The sequence below is a fragment of the Phycodurus eques genome, chromosome 1, assembly GCF_024500275.1.
Source record: "Phycodurus eques isolate BA_2022a chromosome 1, UOR_Pequ_1.1, whole genome shotgun sequence".
Lineage (NCBI taxonomy): Eukaryota > Metazoa > Chordata > Actinopteri > Syngnathiformes > Syngnathidae > Phycodurus > Phycodurus eques.
In genome coordinates, this window is record NC_084525.1 from 12,021,589 (window position 1) to 12,044,371 (window position 22,783).

The following is a 22,783-nucleotide window of genomic DNA, read 5'->3' on the forward strand; positions in this document are numbered from 1 at the left end:
AAACACGTGGAGCCGACCGTCAACATGTCGGAGCGGTGGCACTTGAGCCCGAATGTCCGCCTAAGTCTGCTGCTCTTCTTTGCTTTGTTCTTTGGCGCACTGGGGGTTCTGTCCACTCTCTTTTCCTGTGCGACTGACTACTGGCTGCTGGGTTCTGCTGAGCTCTGCCGTCCAGGAAGTGGATCAAGACAGACAGAGGTAGTATACAGTATTTTATAGACCAGTGGTTCTCAACTGTTGTCACCGTGTGACGCACATTTTCCTATTGTTGCAAAGTCGTGACCCAGTTTTATAGAATTTAAGTGCAATAAAGATTTTTTTTGTTTGTTTCTAAATAGCCTCTGTCAGACCACCAAAAGCATGTTAACCATGACAACCACTAGCCAGAGGATGAGTTGCACTTTATTTGTTTACAGAGTAAAGTAGTGACTAGAGTTCAACTGAATTAAATTTCCTGTCCTTATCTAACATGTTACATGGCAACTTGGTATGCCTCTGTACTGTACCAGAAAATACATGCAATTTTTTACTAGCTGTCCGCAACCCACCCAAAATGGGCTCGGGACCCACCAATTGAGAATCACTGTTACAGACCCTTTTACAATGAAAGTATTAAAAAGGTGGCAAACCTTTGGTGGTAATAGGATGACCAAATCTAAAGAAGCTATTTGCCTAATTAAGTATCCTCAGCAGGGCTGTCCAAATTATATATGTGTGTATATATATATATATATATATATATATATATATAGCCATTTGCTAAAATCATTTGTTAACAGTGCATGTCAGAGCAAATGAGAATCATGAGGTCAAAGGAACTGCCTGAAGAGCTCAGAGACATAATTGTGGCAAGGCATAGAGCTGGCCAAGGTTACAAAAAAAAATCTGCTGCACTTAAGGTTCCTAAGAGCACAGTGGCCTCCATAATCCTTAAATGGAAGACATTTGGGATGACCAGAACCCTTCCTAGAGCTGGCCGTTCGGCCAAACTGAGCAATCGGGGGAGAAGAGCCTTGGTGAGAGAGGTAAAGAAGAACCCAAAGGTCACTGTGGCTGAGTTCCAGAGATGCAGTGGGGAGATGGGAGAAAGATTTAGAAAGTCAACCATCACTGCAGCCCTCCACCAGTCGGGGCTTTATGGCAGAGTGGCCAGACGGAAGCCTCTCCTCAGTGCAAAACACATGAAAGCCCACATGGAGTTTTCTAAAAAACACCTGAAGGACTCCCAAGATGGTGAGAAATAAGATTATCTGGTCTGATGAGACCAAGATAGAACTTTTTGGCCTTAATTCTATGCGGTTTGTGTGGAGAAATACAGTCCCAACAGTGAAGCATGGTGGTGGCAGCATCATGCTGTGGGGGTGTTTTTCAGCTGCAGAGAAAGGACGACTGGTTGCAATCAAAGGAAAGAATGTGGCCATTTACAATGGATATCCTGGACGAAAACCTTCTCCAGAGTGCTCAGGACCTCAGACTGGGCCAAAGGTTCACCTTCCAACAAGACAATGACCCAATGCACACAGCTAAAATAACAAAGGAGTGGTTTCAGAACAAGTCCGTGACTGTTCTTAAATGGGCCAGCAAAAGACCTGACTTAAACCCAATTGAGCATCTCTGGAGAGACCTGAAAATGGCCAAAGCCCTGACTTAAACCCAAATGAGCATCTCTGGAGAGACCTGAAAATGGCTGTCCACCAACGTTCACCATCCAACCTGACAGAATCTGCAAGAAGGAATGGCAGAGGATCCCCAAATCCAGGTGTGAAAAACTTGTTGAATCATTCCCCAAAAGACTCGTGGCTGTATTAGCTCAAAAGGGTGCTTCTACTAAATACTGAGCAAAGGGTCACACTTATGGGTGTGATATTTCAGTTTTTCTTTTTTAATAAATCTGCAAAAATTTCAACAATTCTGTTTTTTTTCTGTCAATATGGCGTGCTGTGTTCACATTAATAAGGAAATAAAAAAAATAACTTCAATGATTTTAGCAAATGGCTGCAATATAACAAAGAGTGAAAATTTTAAGGGATCTGAATACTTTCCGTACCCACTGTGTGTGTGTATATATATATATTATACATTGATCATTTTCTATTTTTGTTGTTATACCTAGAATATAATTTCATAGCCAGCAAAGCTATTTAAAAAAATGGTGGTGGTGGGGTGGGGGTGCTGTATAAAAAGTGGTTGTTGAAAAAGTGTGGGTGTTGTGACACCCACAGCTCCTATGGGTGCGATGCCCCTGACAACTACTGTGACTTCTACTAAAAATATTAACGACATAATTTTGGGGGAATAAAACAAAACAGTGACAAAATGTCTCTTCATAGCAGTGGGGAATGATAATTCCTTTTCAGAATCAAGATTTTTTTTTTCCACTTTCTGCTCCGTGTCAAGATGCAGTTTGTGAATATATCATGTTAATGAGCCTCAAGTAAACACTGTTTTAAAGATTTTCAGCTTATTGCAGATTGCTCCTTTTGTTTCTGAAAGTGGATATTTGCTTATTGCAGGGGCAGATCTATTATAGTCATCTCAAAATCCTGAACTATTTGATTAATTACCTTTAACAGAAAGCTTTGACATTGCAATTTTTTAAAATTACTATCCTATATAATGTAAACAATATATAGCTGCTTGATTGATTGTTTTTAGTGTTTTTAATAAAATAAAGTCAAATAATTTCAACGTGGCCCTTGCATCCTTCGGTTTTTCTGTATGAGATCATCGGAGGAAAACATTTGTACACCCATTCCTTACTGAAATGTCCATGCATATAGCTGATAATTAACCAGTGGTGTTCTGACCCAAGGCCACAGACGGCGTGCTCTTCCATGAGGGACTGTTCTGGCGCTGCTCCTTCCCAGCAACATCTCCTAAATACGCTCTTTGGGATGTTTGGATCTGTAAGATCATTTTGCAACAACCCAACATAATTTCGACTCTGCTTTTATATAATGTTTTTTACTCTTCAGTAAAAGGGCCACATGTCAAAGTGTGCCAGCCAGCGTTCCTCTTCCCATTTCCTGCCAAGGACCCGTTTTGGGTGAATTCACGGGATTCACCTGCTGAACCCTACGAGTATCACACCGCCATTGGTGGGACATCTCATCCTTCACATGTGTTCCACACACTCTGTCTTCAGCGTACCTCAATGCCACTTTCTTAGTTTTCAGAACTTTTTGGAGCATCTTCCTCATCACGGGTGTGGCCGCTGTGGTCACTGGTGGGCTCTCGGTTATCTGTACTGCCTCTCTCTCCAACCACAAGCTCTATAAAGTGGGTGGAGTCCTTCTGCTTTGTGGTGGTAAGTATAAATATCTTTTTTCCCCCCAGGCAAATGCACCAGTTTATGCTTGATTATATGATATCCCATAAAGAGAGTTTTTACAGGAAATTTGATTCTACCTCAACATACACTTAATGACTGACTTTGCAACCAACTTGGCCAGGAAATTAACCATCACAGTGGCACGTAACATGATTATGAAAGGACAACATTCAACCATAAACAAGGCCATTAAAGCAGTGAAATGTGAAATGCACTCTCAGGTTTAACCATCATGATAACTGAATATTTTGAATGTTTTCAAAATCTTCAACTCAAGGACACTCACTGTGTGTCATTTAACCACGAAATGACAACATTTTGATCTATAATGTGATTAATTAAACAAACTTAAAAGTAACTGGTGTCTGTAAAGCATCTGAGTTTTAAGGAAAGCGCCTAATATAAATGATTTATTATTATTATTAAATTTGCAGACAATAATCACTTGCAGCTCACAAAAATGCTCCCAAATTATTTCTTAATATAGGAGCACAATAGGATTTTAACAATTACGTTTCTTGAGACTGAAAGGTTGAAGCAGTATCCAATACTGTATCTTGTGTTAGCAACAATCGTGATATCAGTACCAAACACAATGTAGACGATAAATGGTTCATTCAGCAGCTAAAATAAACATCCAGAAGGTTTACAGTATAAGACATACAAATGATGTAAAATAGGCATGAGAAGTCTGCATGAACAGATTTTGGTTAACAGGGTTTTATTTCTACCCACTCCTTTGTGTCAGATCAATGGAAGCAACTGACTTTTATTCTCATATTTTTAAATCTTTGAATCTGTCCATTTCAAATGGAATACAAATAACTATTCACATGGCAGTACATTTGAAATGCCAAAGCAATAAATGGCGCTATATAGACCCAAACTGTAACACTATCAGATATGTGAAAAGAGTCATTTCTGAAAACAGCACAACATAGCATTAATGGTGATGTGTTACACGGGTGGGTGATTAGTAGAGTGGACTTACTGCAGAAAAATCATACTTGAATTTACTGCAGAAAATCATACTTGAATTTAAAGAAAATTGGAAAGGATTTAAAAAAATGTAAATAAATAAAAAAATCTGATTCCAATGACTGAGAACACAATCTACTTGAGGTCAAATCTTAATATGAGCCATGTTGATGTGGACACGTCCTGGCTGCGTGTGCTCATGCAGATGTTGTGCATGTCTGGTTGGAGGTTGTGTCAAAAACTTGATTTGCCCCAGTGAAAAAGACAAATACTATAAATACACCCACCTTGTTTCATCTGTCTGTCTGTCCTGCAGGTGTGTGTCTGTTCGCTGTGGTGTTAATGTTTCTGATATGGGTCCAAGTGCTGGACACACTGGAGGAGTTTGCTCAAGGGCAGCGTGTGAGTGGCTGCACGTCTTTCCACCTGAGCATTCAGAACGGAGTGTCGTTCTTTCTGGCTCCCGTGGCCTCCTTCTTTAGCCTGCTGTCTGGCCTGCTCTTCATCGTCATTGCGCAGAGCGCTCGCTCTTTAAGATCGCACCGGACAGACAAAATGCCACAATCTCCAGAGCTGCAAACTGACTTGTGACTCTCAGTATCTCAATTTGTTATGCTAAAAGGAACCTATCATCGTATGGCTCAAAAAGTGGCATGTAAGGAAACATACAGTAAAGTAAGGTCACTCAAGTCCAATCAAGAGTAAAGAGTGGTCCAGCTTAAGTATTACACACAGTTCTTTTTCCATACACATGTAGTATGTTACGGGTCAAATACGAATATCCTCATAATTATTGTCAATATTAAATTGTAAACTACAGATCTTTTCAAAATGTTTTTAAGCCTATTAGGCAATCATAAATTGATGATTAATCCTTAATCAATGTATCAGAGAAAAAGGAAACGGTATTGTTTTTAACCACATTTAAAAAAATAAAAACATCTACCAGCAGCTGTCTGTATGTTATAACCTCAGTCATTGAGATGTCTGCTCGGGAAAGGTCCTAAAAAGATTATGACCCTTCTATCTATCTATCTATCTATCTATCTATCTATCTATCTATCTATCTATCTATCTATCTATCTATCTATCTATCTATCTATCTATCTATCTATCTATCTATCTATCTATCTATCTATCTATCTATCTATCTATCTATCTATAGATATATCTTGATTGAATAAATTTATACTTTATTTTTATTTTGCTACATCACAGGTACTTGTTTTGTGCAGATCTCACACCTGTGTCAAGGCAACCTTTGACCTCTGTATGAGTGCTGTTGTTGTTATGCTGTTTAACTCTTTCACTGTTTCGAAATGTTTCTGCTGGAACCTTGGGACCGTTACAGACTCCCATTGATATTTTTATGTAATTTGGTTCACTTTGGTGAAAGGCATCAAATTGTAGGGTGAAATAATGACATTTGGGGATTTTTTTTTTAATTGCCAAATAGATCAAATTTGACCTGAACATTATGTAAGGATTAAACTGCACAATATTGAAATTACACTTCTTTAGCACCATTCTGCTCCTTACTAAGTGCATGTTGTGTTCAAGATCAGACTTTGTGTAAATTAAATCACATCATCAAATGCACACATCATCCATCTCTCATCGAGAATAAAATAAACCACAGGATTCTTCTGACCTCCATCAGTGAAGGTAATTAGAATACTTAATTTGTAGTTTAAATCATTTTTTAAATCTAATGAATAGAGCCACTCTTCCTTCATTGTAATTGATCAATTAGATTTGACAGAAGTGCTGAAAAGAGGGGTGTCGAGCTTGAATGTGCACACGATTCGGACGTGAGAGAGATGCTTGGGTCACAGGGATGGAGATAATAAATGAGACTGTCACAATCCATTTCCTGACAGGGATGTTATTTCATGGCGCTGCCGCTAGAGAGCAGTGTTGCCTCGTCATCATATTTCTTATTGGCGTCCAATGAAGGAGGGCCTTCAGAGGAGCGAACACGCGAGAACAGTAAAGTGGCAATCATTCTGTGTTTGTTGTTGTTGTTTTTGTTCCCACAAAAATACAATTTTATCCAGTTAGGTGTGATTTGGATGAAGGAATGAGGGGAATCTTACAAGTGGATAATTGGAAACAGGCAAACACAGGCCGTTTGATGCAATTGTCAAGATATTCTCCATCACTTCAATTGTGCTTTTAATCTGCCCGTCTGAGCTAGGTGACTGTCATTAAACGTGAGCGTGCCATGCACATGCCTCTTGGCTTCTAAAGAAGTGATAGCGTCTCAAACTGCAATTGTGGACATGCATCGTGATGACTTCCTGAGTTCAAGGCGGGGTGTGGCGGTGCACCCGGCAAATAGATCTTGATGGCACAGCATAGCTCCATTATTGCTGTTATACATTGCTGTACACCCAACAGTAACAACAGTAAAAAGACCAACACAATCTGATGAGATCCAAGCATGGTGCTAAATCAACGTCATAACTTTTGTTTGAAAAAGAACAAGTGCCCCAGCTGTAAACTAATGCAAAAGACAACCACAATAATAAAACATAGTCATAAATGGATACCTCAATCCAGGGGCACGCCCCTGGTAGGGTCACCCATGGCAAACAGGTCCTATGTGAGGGACCAGACAAAGCACGGCAAAAAGACCCCTATGATGAAAATTATGAATGGATCAAGGTTTCCCTTGCCCTGACGCGGGTCACCGGGGCCGCCCTGTGGAGCCAGGCCTGGAGGTGCGGCTCGAAAGCGAGCGGCTGGTGGCTGGGGACCCACGTTACGCTTTCGGGCTGTGCCGGCCGGGCCCCGTAGGTCCCCCTTCCTTTTTGGAGTCCTTGGAGGGGGTGCTGGAGAGCACTCCCGGTGGGAACACCATCGTTCTGCTGGGGAACGTCAATGCTTACGTGGGCAATGACAGTGAGACCTGGAAGGGCATGATTGGGAGAAATGCCCCCGCCCCCCTCCGATCAGAACCCGAGTGGTGTTCTGTTATTGGACTTCTGTGCTCATTACGGATTGTCCATAACGAACACCATTTTCAAGCATAAGGAAGCAGAGTCTGGGTCCTCTGAGGTGGGCTCTCCTTTCTCTGGGGTTGAGGTCACCGAGGTGGTTAAAAGGCTCCTCGGTGGCAAGGCCTGGGGGTGGATGAGATTCGCCGGAGTTTCTAAAGGCTCTGGATGTTGTGGTGCTGTCCTGGTTGACACGCCTCTGCATCATCACATGGACATCGGGGACAGTGCCTCTGGATTGGCAGTCTGGGGTGGTGGTCCCTCTTTTTAAGAAGGGGGACCGGAGGGTGTGTTCCAACTACAGGGGGATCACACTCCTCAGCCTCCCTGGTAAGGTCTATTCAAGGGTGCTGGAGAGGAGGGTCCGTCGGGAAGTCGAATCTCAGATTCAGGAGGAGCAGTGTGGTTTTCGTCCTGGCCACGGAAGAGTGGACCAGCTCTACACCCTCGGTAGGGTCCTTGAGGGTGCATGTGAGTTCCAGTCTTCATGTGTTTTGTCGACTTGGAGAAGACGTTCGACCGTGTCCCTCGGGGTGTCCTGTGGGGGGTGCTTCGGGAGTATGGGGTACCGAACCCCCTGATACGGGCTGTTCAGTCCCTGTACGATCGGAGTCAGAGTTTGGTCCGCATATCCGGCAGTAAGTCGGACTTGTTTCCGGTGAGGGCACCGATTCTGTTCATAACTTTTATGGACAGAATTTCAAGGCACAGCCGAGGCGTAGAGGGGATCCGGTTTGGTGGCCTTAGTATTTCATCTCTCCTTTTTGCAGATGATGTGGTTCTGTTGGCTTCATCAGGCCGTGATCTCCAACTCTCACTGGAGTGGTTCGCAGCTGAGTGTGAAGCGGCTGGAATGAGAATCAGCACCTCCAAATCTGAGACCATGGTCCTCAGTCGGAAAACGGTGGCGTGCCCTCTCCAGGTTGGGGAGATGCTGGCCCAATTGGAGGAGTTCAAGTATCTTGGGGTCTTGTTCACGAATGAGAGAAGAATGGAACGGGAGATCGACAGGCGGATCGGTGCAGCGTCTGCAGTGATGCGGACTTTGTATCCGTCCGTTGTGGTGAAGAAGGAGTTAAGCCGAACCAATCCCAAAACGGTTTATTGTTCATGTATCCCTGCTTATTCAAGAATTTTTGGGTTTAAAAAAATAAATAAATTTTAAAACATATTTTTTTTAAATAACCAAATCCTTTAGGGGGGCTTAAGAACATTTTAGCGGGGAGAACGATGCCACTGCCTCAATCAATTTGAGTCCTATATTGCAATGGGAGGAAAAAGTATGTGAACCCTTTGACTAATCAAATATAGTCTGATCTTCATCTAAATCACACGAATAAATAGTCTTCTTAAACTAATATCACACAAACATGTTTTCATATTTTATTGAAAATAACGTAAACATTCACAGGACAGGGAGCAACAAGTAAGTTAACTCATGGATTTAATAACTGGTTGACCCTCCTTTGGCAGCAATGAATACCATGAAAACTATTAATTAATTGTATATATTAATTGTTGGCAGCTTGGCTCCTAAAGTTGACATCTGTTTAGTGGCACCACCTAAAAATGTGCATCCAAGTTTGAGAAACCTTTCGGGGTAAAAATAGAGAAACATTATAACTGTAACCCCTCAAAATGATCAGTCATACTTTTGTCTCCTCACATCTTGACTTGGAATTCTCTCTTGACCCGTCTCAACAAAATGTCTTTAGTTTAGAGTAGACCATCTCCAACTGGTTTCTATTGTAGGATTTAGTACAAAATTTTAACAGTCATTTACAAACCCCTCAATTGTCAAGCTCCTCCATACTTGATGGTTCTGGTGTCATTTTATTGTCCACTCGTGTTAGTTCACTGCGTTCTGCTGACTGCTTTTTTATTACTGCCCCTCAAACAAGATTAGAAACGATGGTAGAGCAGACCATTGGCCCCAGAATTGTGGCATGCCTCTTCTGGAGACATTTTTATAAAGCAGTTAAAACACAATTTATTTTAGGCAGGCATTCCTAGTTCCTATAATCTTTGTGACTGCTTTTTAACCATGTAAAGCACTTTGTGAGTCCTCCCTGTGAGAGGTGTTACTTACTTACTGAGAGGTCCATTTAAAACACATAAAAGGCAGACACAATCTGCTCTAAAATCCTCCCCTTTGCTCCTCCCGTCGTGTTCTGTTACCCGCAGGCTGATCCAGGGGCCACAATTATTCAGGACTTTGTTCAACCAAGTAGAAGAATTAGCCTCCCCTGTTCATCTAAGACCTTCTAACCTCCTCTCTGACCTCAGACTGATGCTGTGACTATATCAACCCCATCATGGCTCTATTTGCCAAACCTTTTCCATACATGTGAGCTCAAGCAGGCCAGAATCATGCTCAGCTGCGCATGATTAAAACAACAGAAAGCCAACAGATGATGAAGTAACAGCAGATCAAATGAACATATACTGTAGATACGAACTGGAGTACCTGTTCTCAGAATGGCTCTCGCCTGATTCGTGACCACTGTCTTCATTTGGTCACTGTGTCAACTTGTCATAATGCCACCTAATATGATCACTTGGCTTCTCAATCATCTTCCCACAATGTTAGAAATGGAAGGTAGCGATGGGGAAGAAGATTGAATAGAAGTTTATTTCACCCATGAGTGCTTTCCTCCTTTTGTTATACAAACAGAAATCAAAAATGTTTGTACCGGTACGGCTGCTCATGCTATTGGGCAGGGCTTGTGGAGGAGTGGGGAGTGAAAAAGGGGTGTTTAGTTAGGGATTGCCAATTAGAGCCTACTCTTGCACATTTCACCATAACGTTACATGTACTTATGGAATCTACAGTACGTCATTTGTCCAAGGCAGAACGATTGAGAAAACATGCAAAATGACTTGAAAGATGATTTTAGCCTTCTTCTCTACCACCTAGTTTGAATATGTGAAGTGTCCATCGAAAAGTAGATGTTACATGTGTTAAATTGCTTGAAAGAGGAACAATACGGCAGCTGTAATTTACTGTACATATTAACAGGTAAGTTGATTCAAAAATAGATATGGTGGAAATTCAGACATAGCTACTGTAACATGATCATTGAGGGAATGTCTAATTAATTGACTTTTCTGTTGCTCTATTGATGCTGAAATTGATAGCATGCTGTATTCTACTGGCAAGGTAGTCATTTTGTTTTGCTAAATTCTTTACATACTGACTAAACATTCCTGTGAGAAAAATGCTGTCCACAAAGCCAATGATGGAGGCTTGGTTCCCAGTCAGTACCTTTCGAAGTTAGGGTATTATGCCCTCAGACATCCTCTCAATTTATCCTCCTCACCCACTTGTTCTGCTATACTTTAGATTTGTTTTTGTTTAAGGAAATAATTTAAAAAGAAAAACCTTTTGGGGTATATGTGGTGGTGCAACCCCATACACAACAAGATTTGTCATTGTTTCAGTTCAAGTCAGCGGTAGTCTGTCACTTTTCTGCCACCTGGAAATAATCAATTACAGCTAAAAGTTCTCAACTTTGGTGCAATATAAACAGAACGACATTACCCCAAAATGCAACAAAAATAAGTAGAACATTTTCAAACCACCCACACCCAGGCACCATCCCTTCCTCTATGTGATATTTGACATCTTATCTTAACTGTTTCATTTTTATTTTTTTCATTGAAAAGTGTGTCAGGACTAATTTGGGTGGGATAGAGTGCAGATGTCAGCATGCCATCGGATCTCATGGCAGGGCCTAAGTGAGCTAACAGGCTTTAGCAGAAAGAATCAGCACCATTGAGTGGAAAATTAGAGTACCATCGCATCAGGCCCACACCGCCAAATCTCAAATCTATTTTTGACACTGGTATTAATTATCAAACTAAAGCTGCTGTTGCATATTGATTCATTGGGCTTCACACTTGCATTATCTCCTAATTGGCAGTAAAAGAAGGGGAGCTTAAACTGAGCCTTCAGGGGCGTTTTGCGGCTCCTATGAGAATGTTAAACCATGTCAGACGCCACAGCGATGAGCCAAGCCCTTTTTGTTTGTGTGCAACGCCACACCATGCAACTTTAAGCTTTAAATTTGATTATTTTGTTGAGTGTTTTTCAATTAGTCCCCAAATCTTTAAAGCTGCAACCTTCATGTAAAATTTTCTGGCTCATGGGCGTCAGCCTGCTTGGAATCAGGTGCACCATGGTCTGGTTATCATGGTTACAGTAAAGCGCCATTTCCACAAAGCAGTATAGTTGGGATCAGTTCTCTAAAGCATACATTTTTTGGTGGGGGTCCTTAAAGCGCCTTTAAAGTGAAAAAAAAAAAAAGTGTTATACATTTGACATACCAACGAGAAGGGTGTTATTAACAAGCCTGCTAAATTTTAATGAATACAAAAATCGCAACATATAGAAAATGAGGCTCCAAAATCATGAAAAATAGAGCCCTCCTCCCAGCTGGGAGACGCTATTGGCGTGTCCATTAAAAGTGCTGAAAATCCGCTTCGCTTGGTTTTCACCTGTCACTCAACTACTTGGCAGGGGTGTCAAACTCATTTTTGTCATGGGCCACGTAGTTATGGTTTCCTTCAGAGGGCCATTATGACTGTGAAACCATACAAATGGTTAATTACCTCCTATTTTTGCATTTACTGAGCAAATTAATGGATAAACAATTTTGAAATTGATAATAGGTTGTTCAGTTACTGTTTAAAAAGGGAATGGCAACAAAAAATGCTTACAATATTTTAACATTATATATTACACATGACAATTTGAAATTTTGGTACAGATTTTAGCAAGAATCGTGGAAGTTGATGCACAAGTTGATGATTTGCTTTAGCTAGCCACATAAAGTGATGTGGTAGGCTGGATGTGTCAATTTAATTTAAAAGAAAACACCTTGGTTTTGTCATATGAGTGTCCAGAAAAGGCCCCTCTCACAGCTACTTCTGTTTGACCCAGCTTTGTATCTGCTTTGTGCATATTTGGCTAAGATCGCCAACTTTCCTCTGATTGGTTGTCTCTGTGTAGAAGACCCACTTGTGAGAGCACACGTTTGTTATGTTGACAGGGCTGGCTCGGAGCGGAGAGGTAGGAAGAGATCTTCGCTAATGATGTAGACAAGCTCGAGAAATGCGAATGACCTGATTTCAGGCCTCTCGGCAGAAACATTTCTGCAACTCAGGAATGCTTTAATTCATATTTGACATGTTTACTGAGGCACCATAGAGACAATATTACATCCCAAATGCTAGAAACAAAACTTTGTTTGGTAAAATATGTCCCCTTTAAGATGTTTGGCTACAAATGCACTTCTGGAACAACTCGATAGGATTCCAAACATTTCCATTCCCCATGTATTTAGTCGAAGTTGGACAGCTTTTTTTTTTTTTTTTTTCTTTTTGAATTTCAACTTTGACTTTTGTTTTTGCAGTTTAAGATTCAAAGCATCCCTTGGAACATTAACACAGTCTCAGCTGTCATGCAGGTGTGAAGAAAAAGTGAGCAACCCATCTTCCACCGTCCAAAGGTGTGAGGCTGTCACAGCCGTCATTCTTTTGAGATCCTGAGAAGAGGTGGAGGTACATTGCATAGATTCTGTGACTGGCGGCCAAATAATGAGACCTCCAAGAGTGTGACACCCATTTCACACATGGCTGACATCTGTGATTGGAAAACATATGTTTATATTGATGTCTAATTATGAGCCCTGGTGTCCTCTAAGTTGGTGGGATTGAGTCTAAGTCGTGTTGGAAAGACAAAGAGGGCATTGGCGAGAGCATGCGCATCAAAACCCGGCTGACTGCTCTCAATTACCTTCTTAATTATGCAGCGAGAATCCGAGACGCTGTCTCTCTGGAAGCGAAGTCTCTAACTTGTTTTTGCAAAATATCGTTTTCCATGTCACCTTTACTGCCGGTACAAGTGTGACACAGGTGGTGAGGCTGGAATTTGTTTTTATAGATGAGGTGTGAATATTTTTTGACTTTGTTATGATGGAGGTCAGGCGTCATGAGAAAAATGCCAGAAGCACGAACGTGGATAAAAAACTGGAGGATGAACAAGTTTGAGGGTGACTGGGAGGAAACAGAGGAGGGATGAGGGTGACGATATTGGCAACAAGAGAGGAGTGGGAGGGGTTGAATGGTGAGGAAGCGTCAAGGTGGACGAAATAAGACCACATTTTTCTTTGGAAATCTCAGTGTTCCTGCTGCAGGTGCCATTCCGCTAAAGCAGGGCCGGATGCCAATGCCATTAGTTCCTTAGCCCCAGGTGAATTGGCCACAGTTCCACATGATTAACCCAGATAATTGTGTGTTGATAGAAAGCATGGTCGATGGAATACAATTTTCGAGCCCAGATTCCTGAGCAAACAGCTTGGCTTCGAGGCTTGTGATGCAGGCTGCGCTCTCACACAGATGCTCACAAAACCGAGGCGGAGCTTCTGGATGACAGATTTGAAAAAACAAAAACAAAACAAATATACACTTTTTGATGGATGAAACATACATTCTTTGCATTTATTAGGTTTTTCTTTTTCCTCCAAAATGCATTACATTCTCATCACCAGCAGTTAATAAAACACCTGGGAGGTGACAAGGCCTCCTCACAAGAAAAGCTGTGAGATAGAATTCCACATGTCCATCATCTTAGTGTTGATTTAACATCTAATGTTACTTTCATACTTGCTGAGTGAGCTGGTCTGGTCGCCTTACACCACCTCTTGGAGATTGTTGGGCTTATGCGATTTGTCAGCCAGCCTTGGAATTCATCAGCAAGGTGAGAATTAGCCAGCGGTGGGAGGGGGCTGATGTATTGCGTAAACACACAGAGGTTGCAAACATGTCCAAAATACATAATCTCTGCTGTAGCATGTATGAGAAAGGCCTGCAGGTTGTCAGGTTGTGCAGTGATGTAATGACCCAATGTCACTCAGTGTTGATCATAAAACAAATTACATTGTCACACTGGGGTCACTGCTCTGTTCTGAGTCTTGTGGAATAAAGTAGACCTGAGGTCATCTCAGCTTCACCCAATGGTTCTGCTACACTGGATAATACCTTGCGCAAACTGATCTCACAAAGTTGGAAACATAATGCATTTTTTTTCCCCTGCATATTTGTGACTTGCGGATTCACCTGTTTGCGATTGTTTTTAAAAACAATAACCAATCCATCTTGTGGCATCTTGGTACCATATTGGAACTACGTCGGGTAAGTCATTTTAATAAATGTACTTTGGGTAATTCATTTTACGTCATTCTACGTCGGGTAAGTCATTTTAACAAATGCCGCTATCTTGTGGCATCTATAGCCAATTATGAATGAGGGGGGCGTCAATTACTTAGTGTATGGATTTTCCCTATTCATGGCATGGCTAACACTACCAAACATTAATAATTGAAATTTAGAGGAAATTATGGTATGTAGCCCAACACTGACTGATTAATTATGTAAGAAATATGTATCATTACTTTTGTCCACCTCGTGCACCATCAAAAAAGTAAATGACAAGAAGTTAGAGACACTTATGCAGGGGTTTCAAATGGATGGACCGCCAGCCAGAAGTGGTCCCTCAGGGGGTCCAATCCGGCCTGTCGGGATTGTTCTGCCTGCTAGGCAAGTTTAAATTCATTTATACTTTGACTCGTATTTTAAAATGTATACTTTTATTTTGACACAAGCACCTTAGAACCGGAAGTGATGTGACTCATGCTTGCATGTATCTGAGAGGGAAAAAAGATGAGTGGGTTTCCAGTCCATGTATGCGGAAGCAACGCCTGTATGTATCATATCATATGTTGTTAATGTTAAGTAATTTCAGGTGTAAAAATGCAGTTAAAAATTAGTGGAAAAAAATGAAAGGAATTGAGACATGGGTTTATCAAAGCTCGCATAAAAATGGGTGGGGTATGTCAGGAAGGCAGCCGGCGTAAAAAGTGTGCCAAACAAATTGTGTGTGTCACTCGATGTGGTGACCCCTGACAAGGAAAATCTGAATGTCACTTCTTTAGTTACTGTAGATGTACAAGCTAATTTGATGCATGCTAATCGTTGGAGATCAGTTGCTCATTGTTTGTGCAGACCTCATAGATTAATTGTGTTTTGGCTAGAGTATGCCAGCTTTTTATGGCAAGCTACTGGGTGACTATTATATTAGTAGCTAATTTTAAACTAGTATGAATACTTTTTATATTTTAAACTACTATGAATATATGAATGAATATATATGAATATGTATTTCCTTAATAGACATAGCAAATCCTGCCTGCAAATCCTGCCTGGCAACCAGTTCAGGGTGGAACCTGCCTCCTGCCCGATGATAGCTGGGATAGGCTCCAGCACGCCAGTGACCCTAGTGAGGAGAAGCGGCTCAGAAAATGGATGGATGGATGGTCATACCAAATACATTTACTGTCAAGATTCCATATTTCAGGAGCAAAGTAAACCTACTTCAAATAAAATTGTGTGCCACCTTTGCACTGTGAAGAATACAGTTCTGTTAAATTGAACACCTACTGTAGAAATATTTTAAGAGATGGAATATTGCAAAATATCACTCAACAGCTTCAGTTCAAAAGAGGTTGGCTTGGTTGAACACTTTTATGTCTTTTCATGCACTGCCACAACTTGTATGTAGTTTTATGTATACATTTAAAGTTAAGGGAATAACTGTACTTTCATTCTAGGCCCCACTTTAATTTGTATGGCGTGAAGAGTCAGTTGAGGTTTTCAAGATTTCCAAATGGATGTGATAATAGGGTTGATGTAAATTTTCAATTATTTCTAAATCATAAGTTTGATCAAATGTATTGTGGTGTTGAAATTACGCGCATTTTTTATAAGAAATTTAAGATTGCTCATGATTTATAATAAGATAATAATGAATATGAATATTTCCAAATGTACTTGTAATTATTTGCACCCAGAAAAATGGCGAGGGATAATTGTTGTTATTTATAGCTTGTTAGGACATGAATACAGTTTTGGTCCTGCCCACTTGAGCTAAAACTTGTTTGACACCGCTGCACTACTGTTTGCATTGCTGTTTGCAATACTGTTTGCATTGCCATCGGTAAATAAAGGCTCGGAATCCGTCCAGGTGCCAAGCAGGAAGAGAGCCTGGCAAAGAAACAGGGCGAAATAAAGTAGAACAGGGAAGATGTGCTGTCAGAGATAATCCTTCTCTGATACTACTATAACAATCATCTCTGCTTGGTTGAAATGATTCGCTGTTGCTCTATTCTTTGAGTCCTGCTAAACAAGGAGTTCAAGACTGAATTCTTGACTTAGCTGCATTCTGAGGACCTGTTTGACAGGTTAAAAGAATTTTGACTTTTGACAAGCCTTCTTGCCGGTGAATGTAGAAATGGTTATTTTTCAGCTCTTCAGGGTTGTTATATGCCCGCTGGGTCAGCCAGTCAGAAAGCTCTCTCATATTAAATCTCTTACACCTCCATAATCTTCTTATGATCTTAAAGTATGTTGCCAGGTCGCAAAAAAGAAAATTGTATTTTCAAAGGTGTTTATATAAAGAGCTTTTTATTTATTTGATATTTCTTTCTTTATATTTTCTCAGTAAAATATCTGACAAGTGAAGCTACTCTGGTGCATTTCTTCCAGCCGCAATATATTTGAACAGTAGAAGAAGGCAGGCATTTGCCTATCTGCCCACATCCGCATTCCCTTCCCACCCCAGTGCTCTCATTGCACGATTTATGAACGTTTTTGTGCACCCAAATAGAACCTTTATCGTGGAAATTGTGCTGAAATGACAAATGAGTCTTTCCTCAAATGCATATTCATATCAAGAGCAATGATGCGTCAACAGTTGCAATGGTTTGTTGATCATTTGGCACCCAGTGTAGTTGGAAGCCGCCAACACAGGACAATAAGCCTCCCTGTACTAGTAAGGGCTTCACTGATTGGTTCAGGAGAAGTAGCGATAAGAAACTGAGAGGCTGAGAGGACTTCAACCTGGAACTTGTCTAATAAGGTTTGAAGGAAATACTACATGTCAGAAATGTGTCATTTACAGGCAGCTCACCCAGCTGCTTGTGGGAGGAGCATTCATACTGCTGTTAAGCTCTCCGTGATCTCGAAGTGAAGAGATCAAACCCCAAAAATCAAATGAGTCGCGTTTCAGGAACCTTTTATTCAAGACCAACAGAAACAGAATCAAACAATGTTGTCTTGGCTGTTCGTTTTCATGTTAATAATGTTCGGAGCCTGTAAACGCATACATTTTGCAATGGTTCCCATAGTAGACATTTTGGAAAACGACACTGTTGTTTTGGTGTAAATGCTGAAAATAGTTGTCGATAAAATGGGAGGACTGCGCATGCGTGTTAAGTGTTATCAAGCCATGGCAGAAGACAATGCTGTTGTAGCGTTTGTGCTGCAAAGTATACATTTAACACCCCAACAGTCACATTATATAGATACTGAAAATCTAATTTTAAACAGGCATATTACACAGGTTAAAGAACATTTGAACTAAAGTTATAGATAAGACCCTAGAAAAAAAGCAGTTGCATATTGTGTGTGTGACATCGTTAACAACTGGCCTGGTATGCATTTCAAAACGTTCCAATTTTTCTATAAAGGGCATATATAGAGACAGATGATAATCCACACTCAGATTCACACCATCACTGAGTGGGAACTGAACCCACACTGGCAAGTGAACTACTACTGAACATCATCTAAATCACCAACAAAAGACAGCTCTCCAATTTCAGCGCTGACACTAATATTCTTGTATCTTTTATTGGCGGTACATTACATTGATTCATATCAAAACCTCCTGTACTGTGTTTCACTAGATTCTTGCCATATGCCACCAGATCACCCTCTAAATCAAGGGTGTCAAACCCATTTTTGTCACGGGCCACATCGCAGTTATGACTTCCCTCGGAGGGCCGCTACGACTGTGGACCCATATAAATGAAAGATTACCTCATATACTGTAATAACACTATACACACCGTATATACACTGTAATTACAGTATACATAACCAGTTTTGAAATCAGAAGCCTACAAAAACATGCTTTTCTACTATTAAATTTCTTTTCAAAGGGGGATTGGTAACAAAAAAAATGCTTGCAAATATCTCAAGGGTATTACACCAGAACACAATTGTAAAAGTGATTTTGATTTGCTTTTGCGGGCCACATAAAATTATGTGGCGGGCCGGATCTGGCCCCCAGGCCACCAGTTTGACACCTGTGCTCCAGATGGAATGAACTCTGCACATTTCAAACGAGGGCTCTCCTTCATTGATGCCTCAAAACAAGGAGGGTCACTTGTATGTGAGTAGCGAAGATCAAGGCCAATTGTTCTGTGTTGCTGAGAAAAAAATCCAACTGATTAAAATTGCGGGCCGTTATGATACATGGAAAAGGAGGCTCAATCGCTGAGGTGCTGCTTTCTAAGGTAATTACATGGCGAGGAGATGGCGCGGCACACTCCACACAGAATGCTGCTCGTGAAGGAATCTAATTGTGGTGTGTGATGATTACGTCGGACAATCGTTGGTGGGAATTCGGCAAAAAACATGCCAAATTTCAAGCGCATGTCATGCACACGCATTTTTTCACGCAAGAATGCTCGAGGTCACCTGGCTTTTGAGCCCCACATCAAACACCTCTGGATGACCTCCTTCTTTCACCTCAGAAACATTGCTAAACTCCACCCCACAATCACTCCCTCCGATGTCGAAATACTTGTCCATGCTTTTGTCTCCTCCAGGCTGGATTAGTGCAATGCACTTCTCATCGGGATCCCCATCGGGAAGCAGCTGCAATACATACCGAAGAGCGCTGCCAGGATCCCGATGAGAGTGCGTAAGTACGATCACATCACACCCATCCTCAGATCCCTCCTCTGGCTTCCTGTCCAATACAGGATCAAATTCAAGGTCTCCCTGCTGTCCCACCAGTGCCCCCATGGCATTGCTGCCCTCTACCACAAAGAACTACTTACCTCTTATTCCTCCACCTGCGCTCTGGAGAGGCAAGCCTTCTCCAGCCTCTGAGGACCACGCTTCAATTAACGGGCGACCGCGCCTTCTGCTCCACCACACCCAGTCTATGGAACGCTCTCCTCGACCATCTAAGGGCACCACAGCCTGTGGATGCTTTTAAGCAAGGCTTGAAAACGCACCCTTTTAGAAAAGCTTTTGGTTAGAATCATTTTCTTTTATCTGGACATTGTTTTTAGTAGTTTTCTTTCCTTCATTGGTATTGTTTCTTTCGATGTTGCCCTGCTTCTTTCAGATGTACCATAGTTCCAAGTCTTATCTCTTTTAATGTTGTTCTGTAGCACTTTGAGATCAACCATTTCATGTAAGGCGCATTACAAATAAAATGTATCTATTATTATTATTGATATTCATTCATATTATTATTATTTTTTTTGGATCAAGCTGAAAGAAAACAATGTTAATCTGGCGGGGATCAAACTCAGGCTTGGAAAATCATGAACAACCATCAGTAACTCTGTAGACTCTAACCAATCATTCATGATCAGTCAAGTGGCAAAACTAAATTCTTAAACCGAGTGAAAAGTGAGGGCTGTTTTCTCAGTGCGGACAACAATTTAATGTATCTTACCTACAAAATTGCTTCGAAATCATCCATCCATCTTCTAATAAATAGTTATTTCACTGTTTTTAGTCCTGGCACGGTGGATGACTGGTTGGCACGTCAGCCTCACAGTTCTGAGGACCCTGGTTCAATCCCTGGCCCTGCCTGTGTGCTAAACATCTCCCCGTGCCTGCGTGGGTTTTCTCCGGGCACTCCAGTTTCCTCCCACATCCCAAAAACATGCATTAATTGGAGACTCTAAATTGCCTGTAGGTGTGACTGTGAGTGTGAATGGTTGTTTGTTTGTATGTGCCCTGTATGTGCCCTGCCCTGTTTGTATGTACCCTGCGATTGGCAACCAGTTCAGGGTACCCCATCTCCTGCCCGATGATAGCTGGGATAGGCTCCAGCACGCCCGCGACCCTAGTGAGGAGAAGCGGTTCAGAAAATGGCTGGATGGATGGATAGTCCTGGCATTTTCTACGTCTGTAACGCTGCAGACTGGCTGGTGCGAGAATGGGACCGGAAGTGACACAGCTGACTTGGTTTCCATTTATGGGCATGGAAGGGTATAACAATAACTCATTTAACGTTATTGGCTAACGGGTGCTGGAATTCAACGTCCTATCTCAGCAATATAGCTTTTGCATTGTACAGGACCCCACTGCGCATGTCACGATTTAACGAACGTTAATGGCAAACGTCGCTGCACCCAAAACCGGAAGTAGTGTCATAGAATGAAACAACCAGATGTAAACATGCCGATTTTACTCATCATTAACTGTATACTATTTATCCTACTCATCTAAAATATATGTACATATTTGTACTACCTTGGTGATAATATCTTCTTTTCAATGACTTTCTTTCATTTCATTCACTTTGGCCATTTTCAGTTAGAGTCAGCAGGGGTGGTGTGGCACCCTAGCGCCCTCTGTTGACGAGCTGCCACTGTTGACGACTTCTCATCAAGCTGCAGTCACTGAGTCACACCATAAAAACCCAGCATTAACAACATTCCCATCATTATCTCAGTAAGAGACTCATCATAAAGCAAATATTCTCTTGCGTGCTTGGGATATACAAATAGACTATTTTCAAAGTTCACTCTTGACTTTTCAAACAGATTTATTATTCTTATTGATTAATTAACATGATTTTCATGGTTATTTGCGTTTCATATTCATGTGCCAAACACTTGGTAGGCTCTTCCCTTCACTGTTGTTGCGCTGGTCAGCCAAGTTGGCCATCAGAGGACAAGGTTAAACCAACTGTATATGATCTTTGCATGAATATGGATGTGGATGGGACACTTGAGCTCTCTCGTGGTCGGTTCTCCCACGGGTGTGACGCATCTGGGCTGCCATGACCTCTTGTTTCTGGCCTGGGTAGAAAAGGAGCACATGAAAGACGGCAAGTGACCCCAAAATAGCCACCGGCATCCTTTGAACATCCCCCACACTGATCTGCCTAACAAAGCCTCAATGAATCCACCACTTAGCAATGGAGGAGGTGGAACTTTCCCGCTCTGATCGCAGGCAGGTTTACAACAAATCATTTCTGTTGTGGTGAATTATTGCTGGTCATAATGGTGTAGTTTATGCAGAAGCAAGCTTAAAAACCATTAAGATGTTTATTTTCATATTTAATTTTTTTTTCATATGAGAACAAGAAAATGCAGAATGCACTCACTGTTCGAAAAGTGTCGTGCGTGTCATGTGCATGTTACGCGTCTATTTTCCACTAGATGTCAGCCTAATTTTGTTTTTAAAATATGGGAAAGCTGTGCAATCAACATTTACCATTATATTATCATTTCGTATTTTTTCTTCCTTTCGAAACAATTCAAATTAGAATGTACTAAAATGTAGTAGCTGTGATACTCTTGATTAGACAAGCACAAAATCCTAGCAAATTGTAATTTTACAATTAATAGAACCTGATCAGTTCACTATTAAATTGTGCAGAGGTGCATATGTCATTTTTTTCCTTTTCAATATTTTTAAGCACTGATTACATTCAACAGACTCAACAGAATCTCATGATATTTACAAGAGCTGTATCAAATATTCTGCCCTTATGAAGATAATAATCAAGAGGTATTAATTAACCTATTTGCACAGTTGTATTTTTCAGTGGCATTTAACTGCTCTGTATCATTCACCTCAAAATGGTTATATTGGTTACACGAGGAAGGCTGTATTACCTGTAGCTGTACAGTATAATGTGATGTACTTAGTCCTATAATAGCGAAAGAGAGACGCCTGTCATCAACAGCTTGTCATTCAGCCTAATTTATGTGGGGTAACCTTTTGTGAAAAGTCCATATGTCTGCTATGGCGACGTGCTAAGTAGCTCACTGTAAAGACAGATGGACTCGGCTGCTGCCGAAACAGAGGTGAACATCTGTATGGAACTAATCCCCCCTGCCTTTATCACATCGCATGCCCATATGGGAGACGTCCTCGGCATGTACAGCCGCACGTTCTCGTGCTGTTTGCTTGTGACTGGGTACGTTACTTTCTGAATTCTTCTTTGAATCACACAAGATGGGACTATTTTGGGTAATGAATGAAGACATCAGCTCACCCGTGGTGCACAAAGGCCATCAACGAGGCAAACGAGTTCACTCTTCTTTGTCAGCACCTTGTTTTGCTGTCTTTGTGTAAGAGGCTTACACCCCGCTGAATGAGGGATCTGCTATTATAACTTGGCTCAGAAATGATTGGGTGATAGACTGTTGGCTATTGGAGTAACTGAGATGCTGTTGTCGTGGCAGCCTTCTCAAGGAGCTGCACGCTTTGAACGCTCAGCTAATGATTGAAATTAGTTCAACAAAGGCAGACTAATGTTTTTCTTCATTCGCAGGAAAGCAGTTCTTAAGGTGCTCTACTTGCCTGCATCAAC

The 22,783-nt window shown here is 41.3% G+C and overlaps 1 protein-coding gene across 1 annotated transcript; it reads left to right on the forward strand.

Moving 5' to 3' along the window:
• Nucleotides 1-24: 24 nt before the first annotated feature.
• LOC133410054 (transmembrane protein 182-like) lies at nucleotides 25-5,211 on the forward strand. Its single transcript, XM_061690788.1, has 5 exons — nucleotides 25-198; nucleotides 2,813-2,906; nucleotides 2,976-3,098; nucleotides 3,170-3,307; nucleotides 4,626-5,211. Exons 1-5 carry the CDS (start codon nucleotides 25-27, stop codon nucleotides 4,898-4,900), a joined length of 804 nt encoding a protein of 267 aa, XP_061546772.1. The 3' UTR covers nucleotides 4,901-5,211.
• Nucleotides 5,212-22,783: the final 17,572 nt, after the last annotated feature.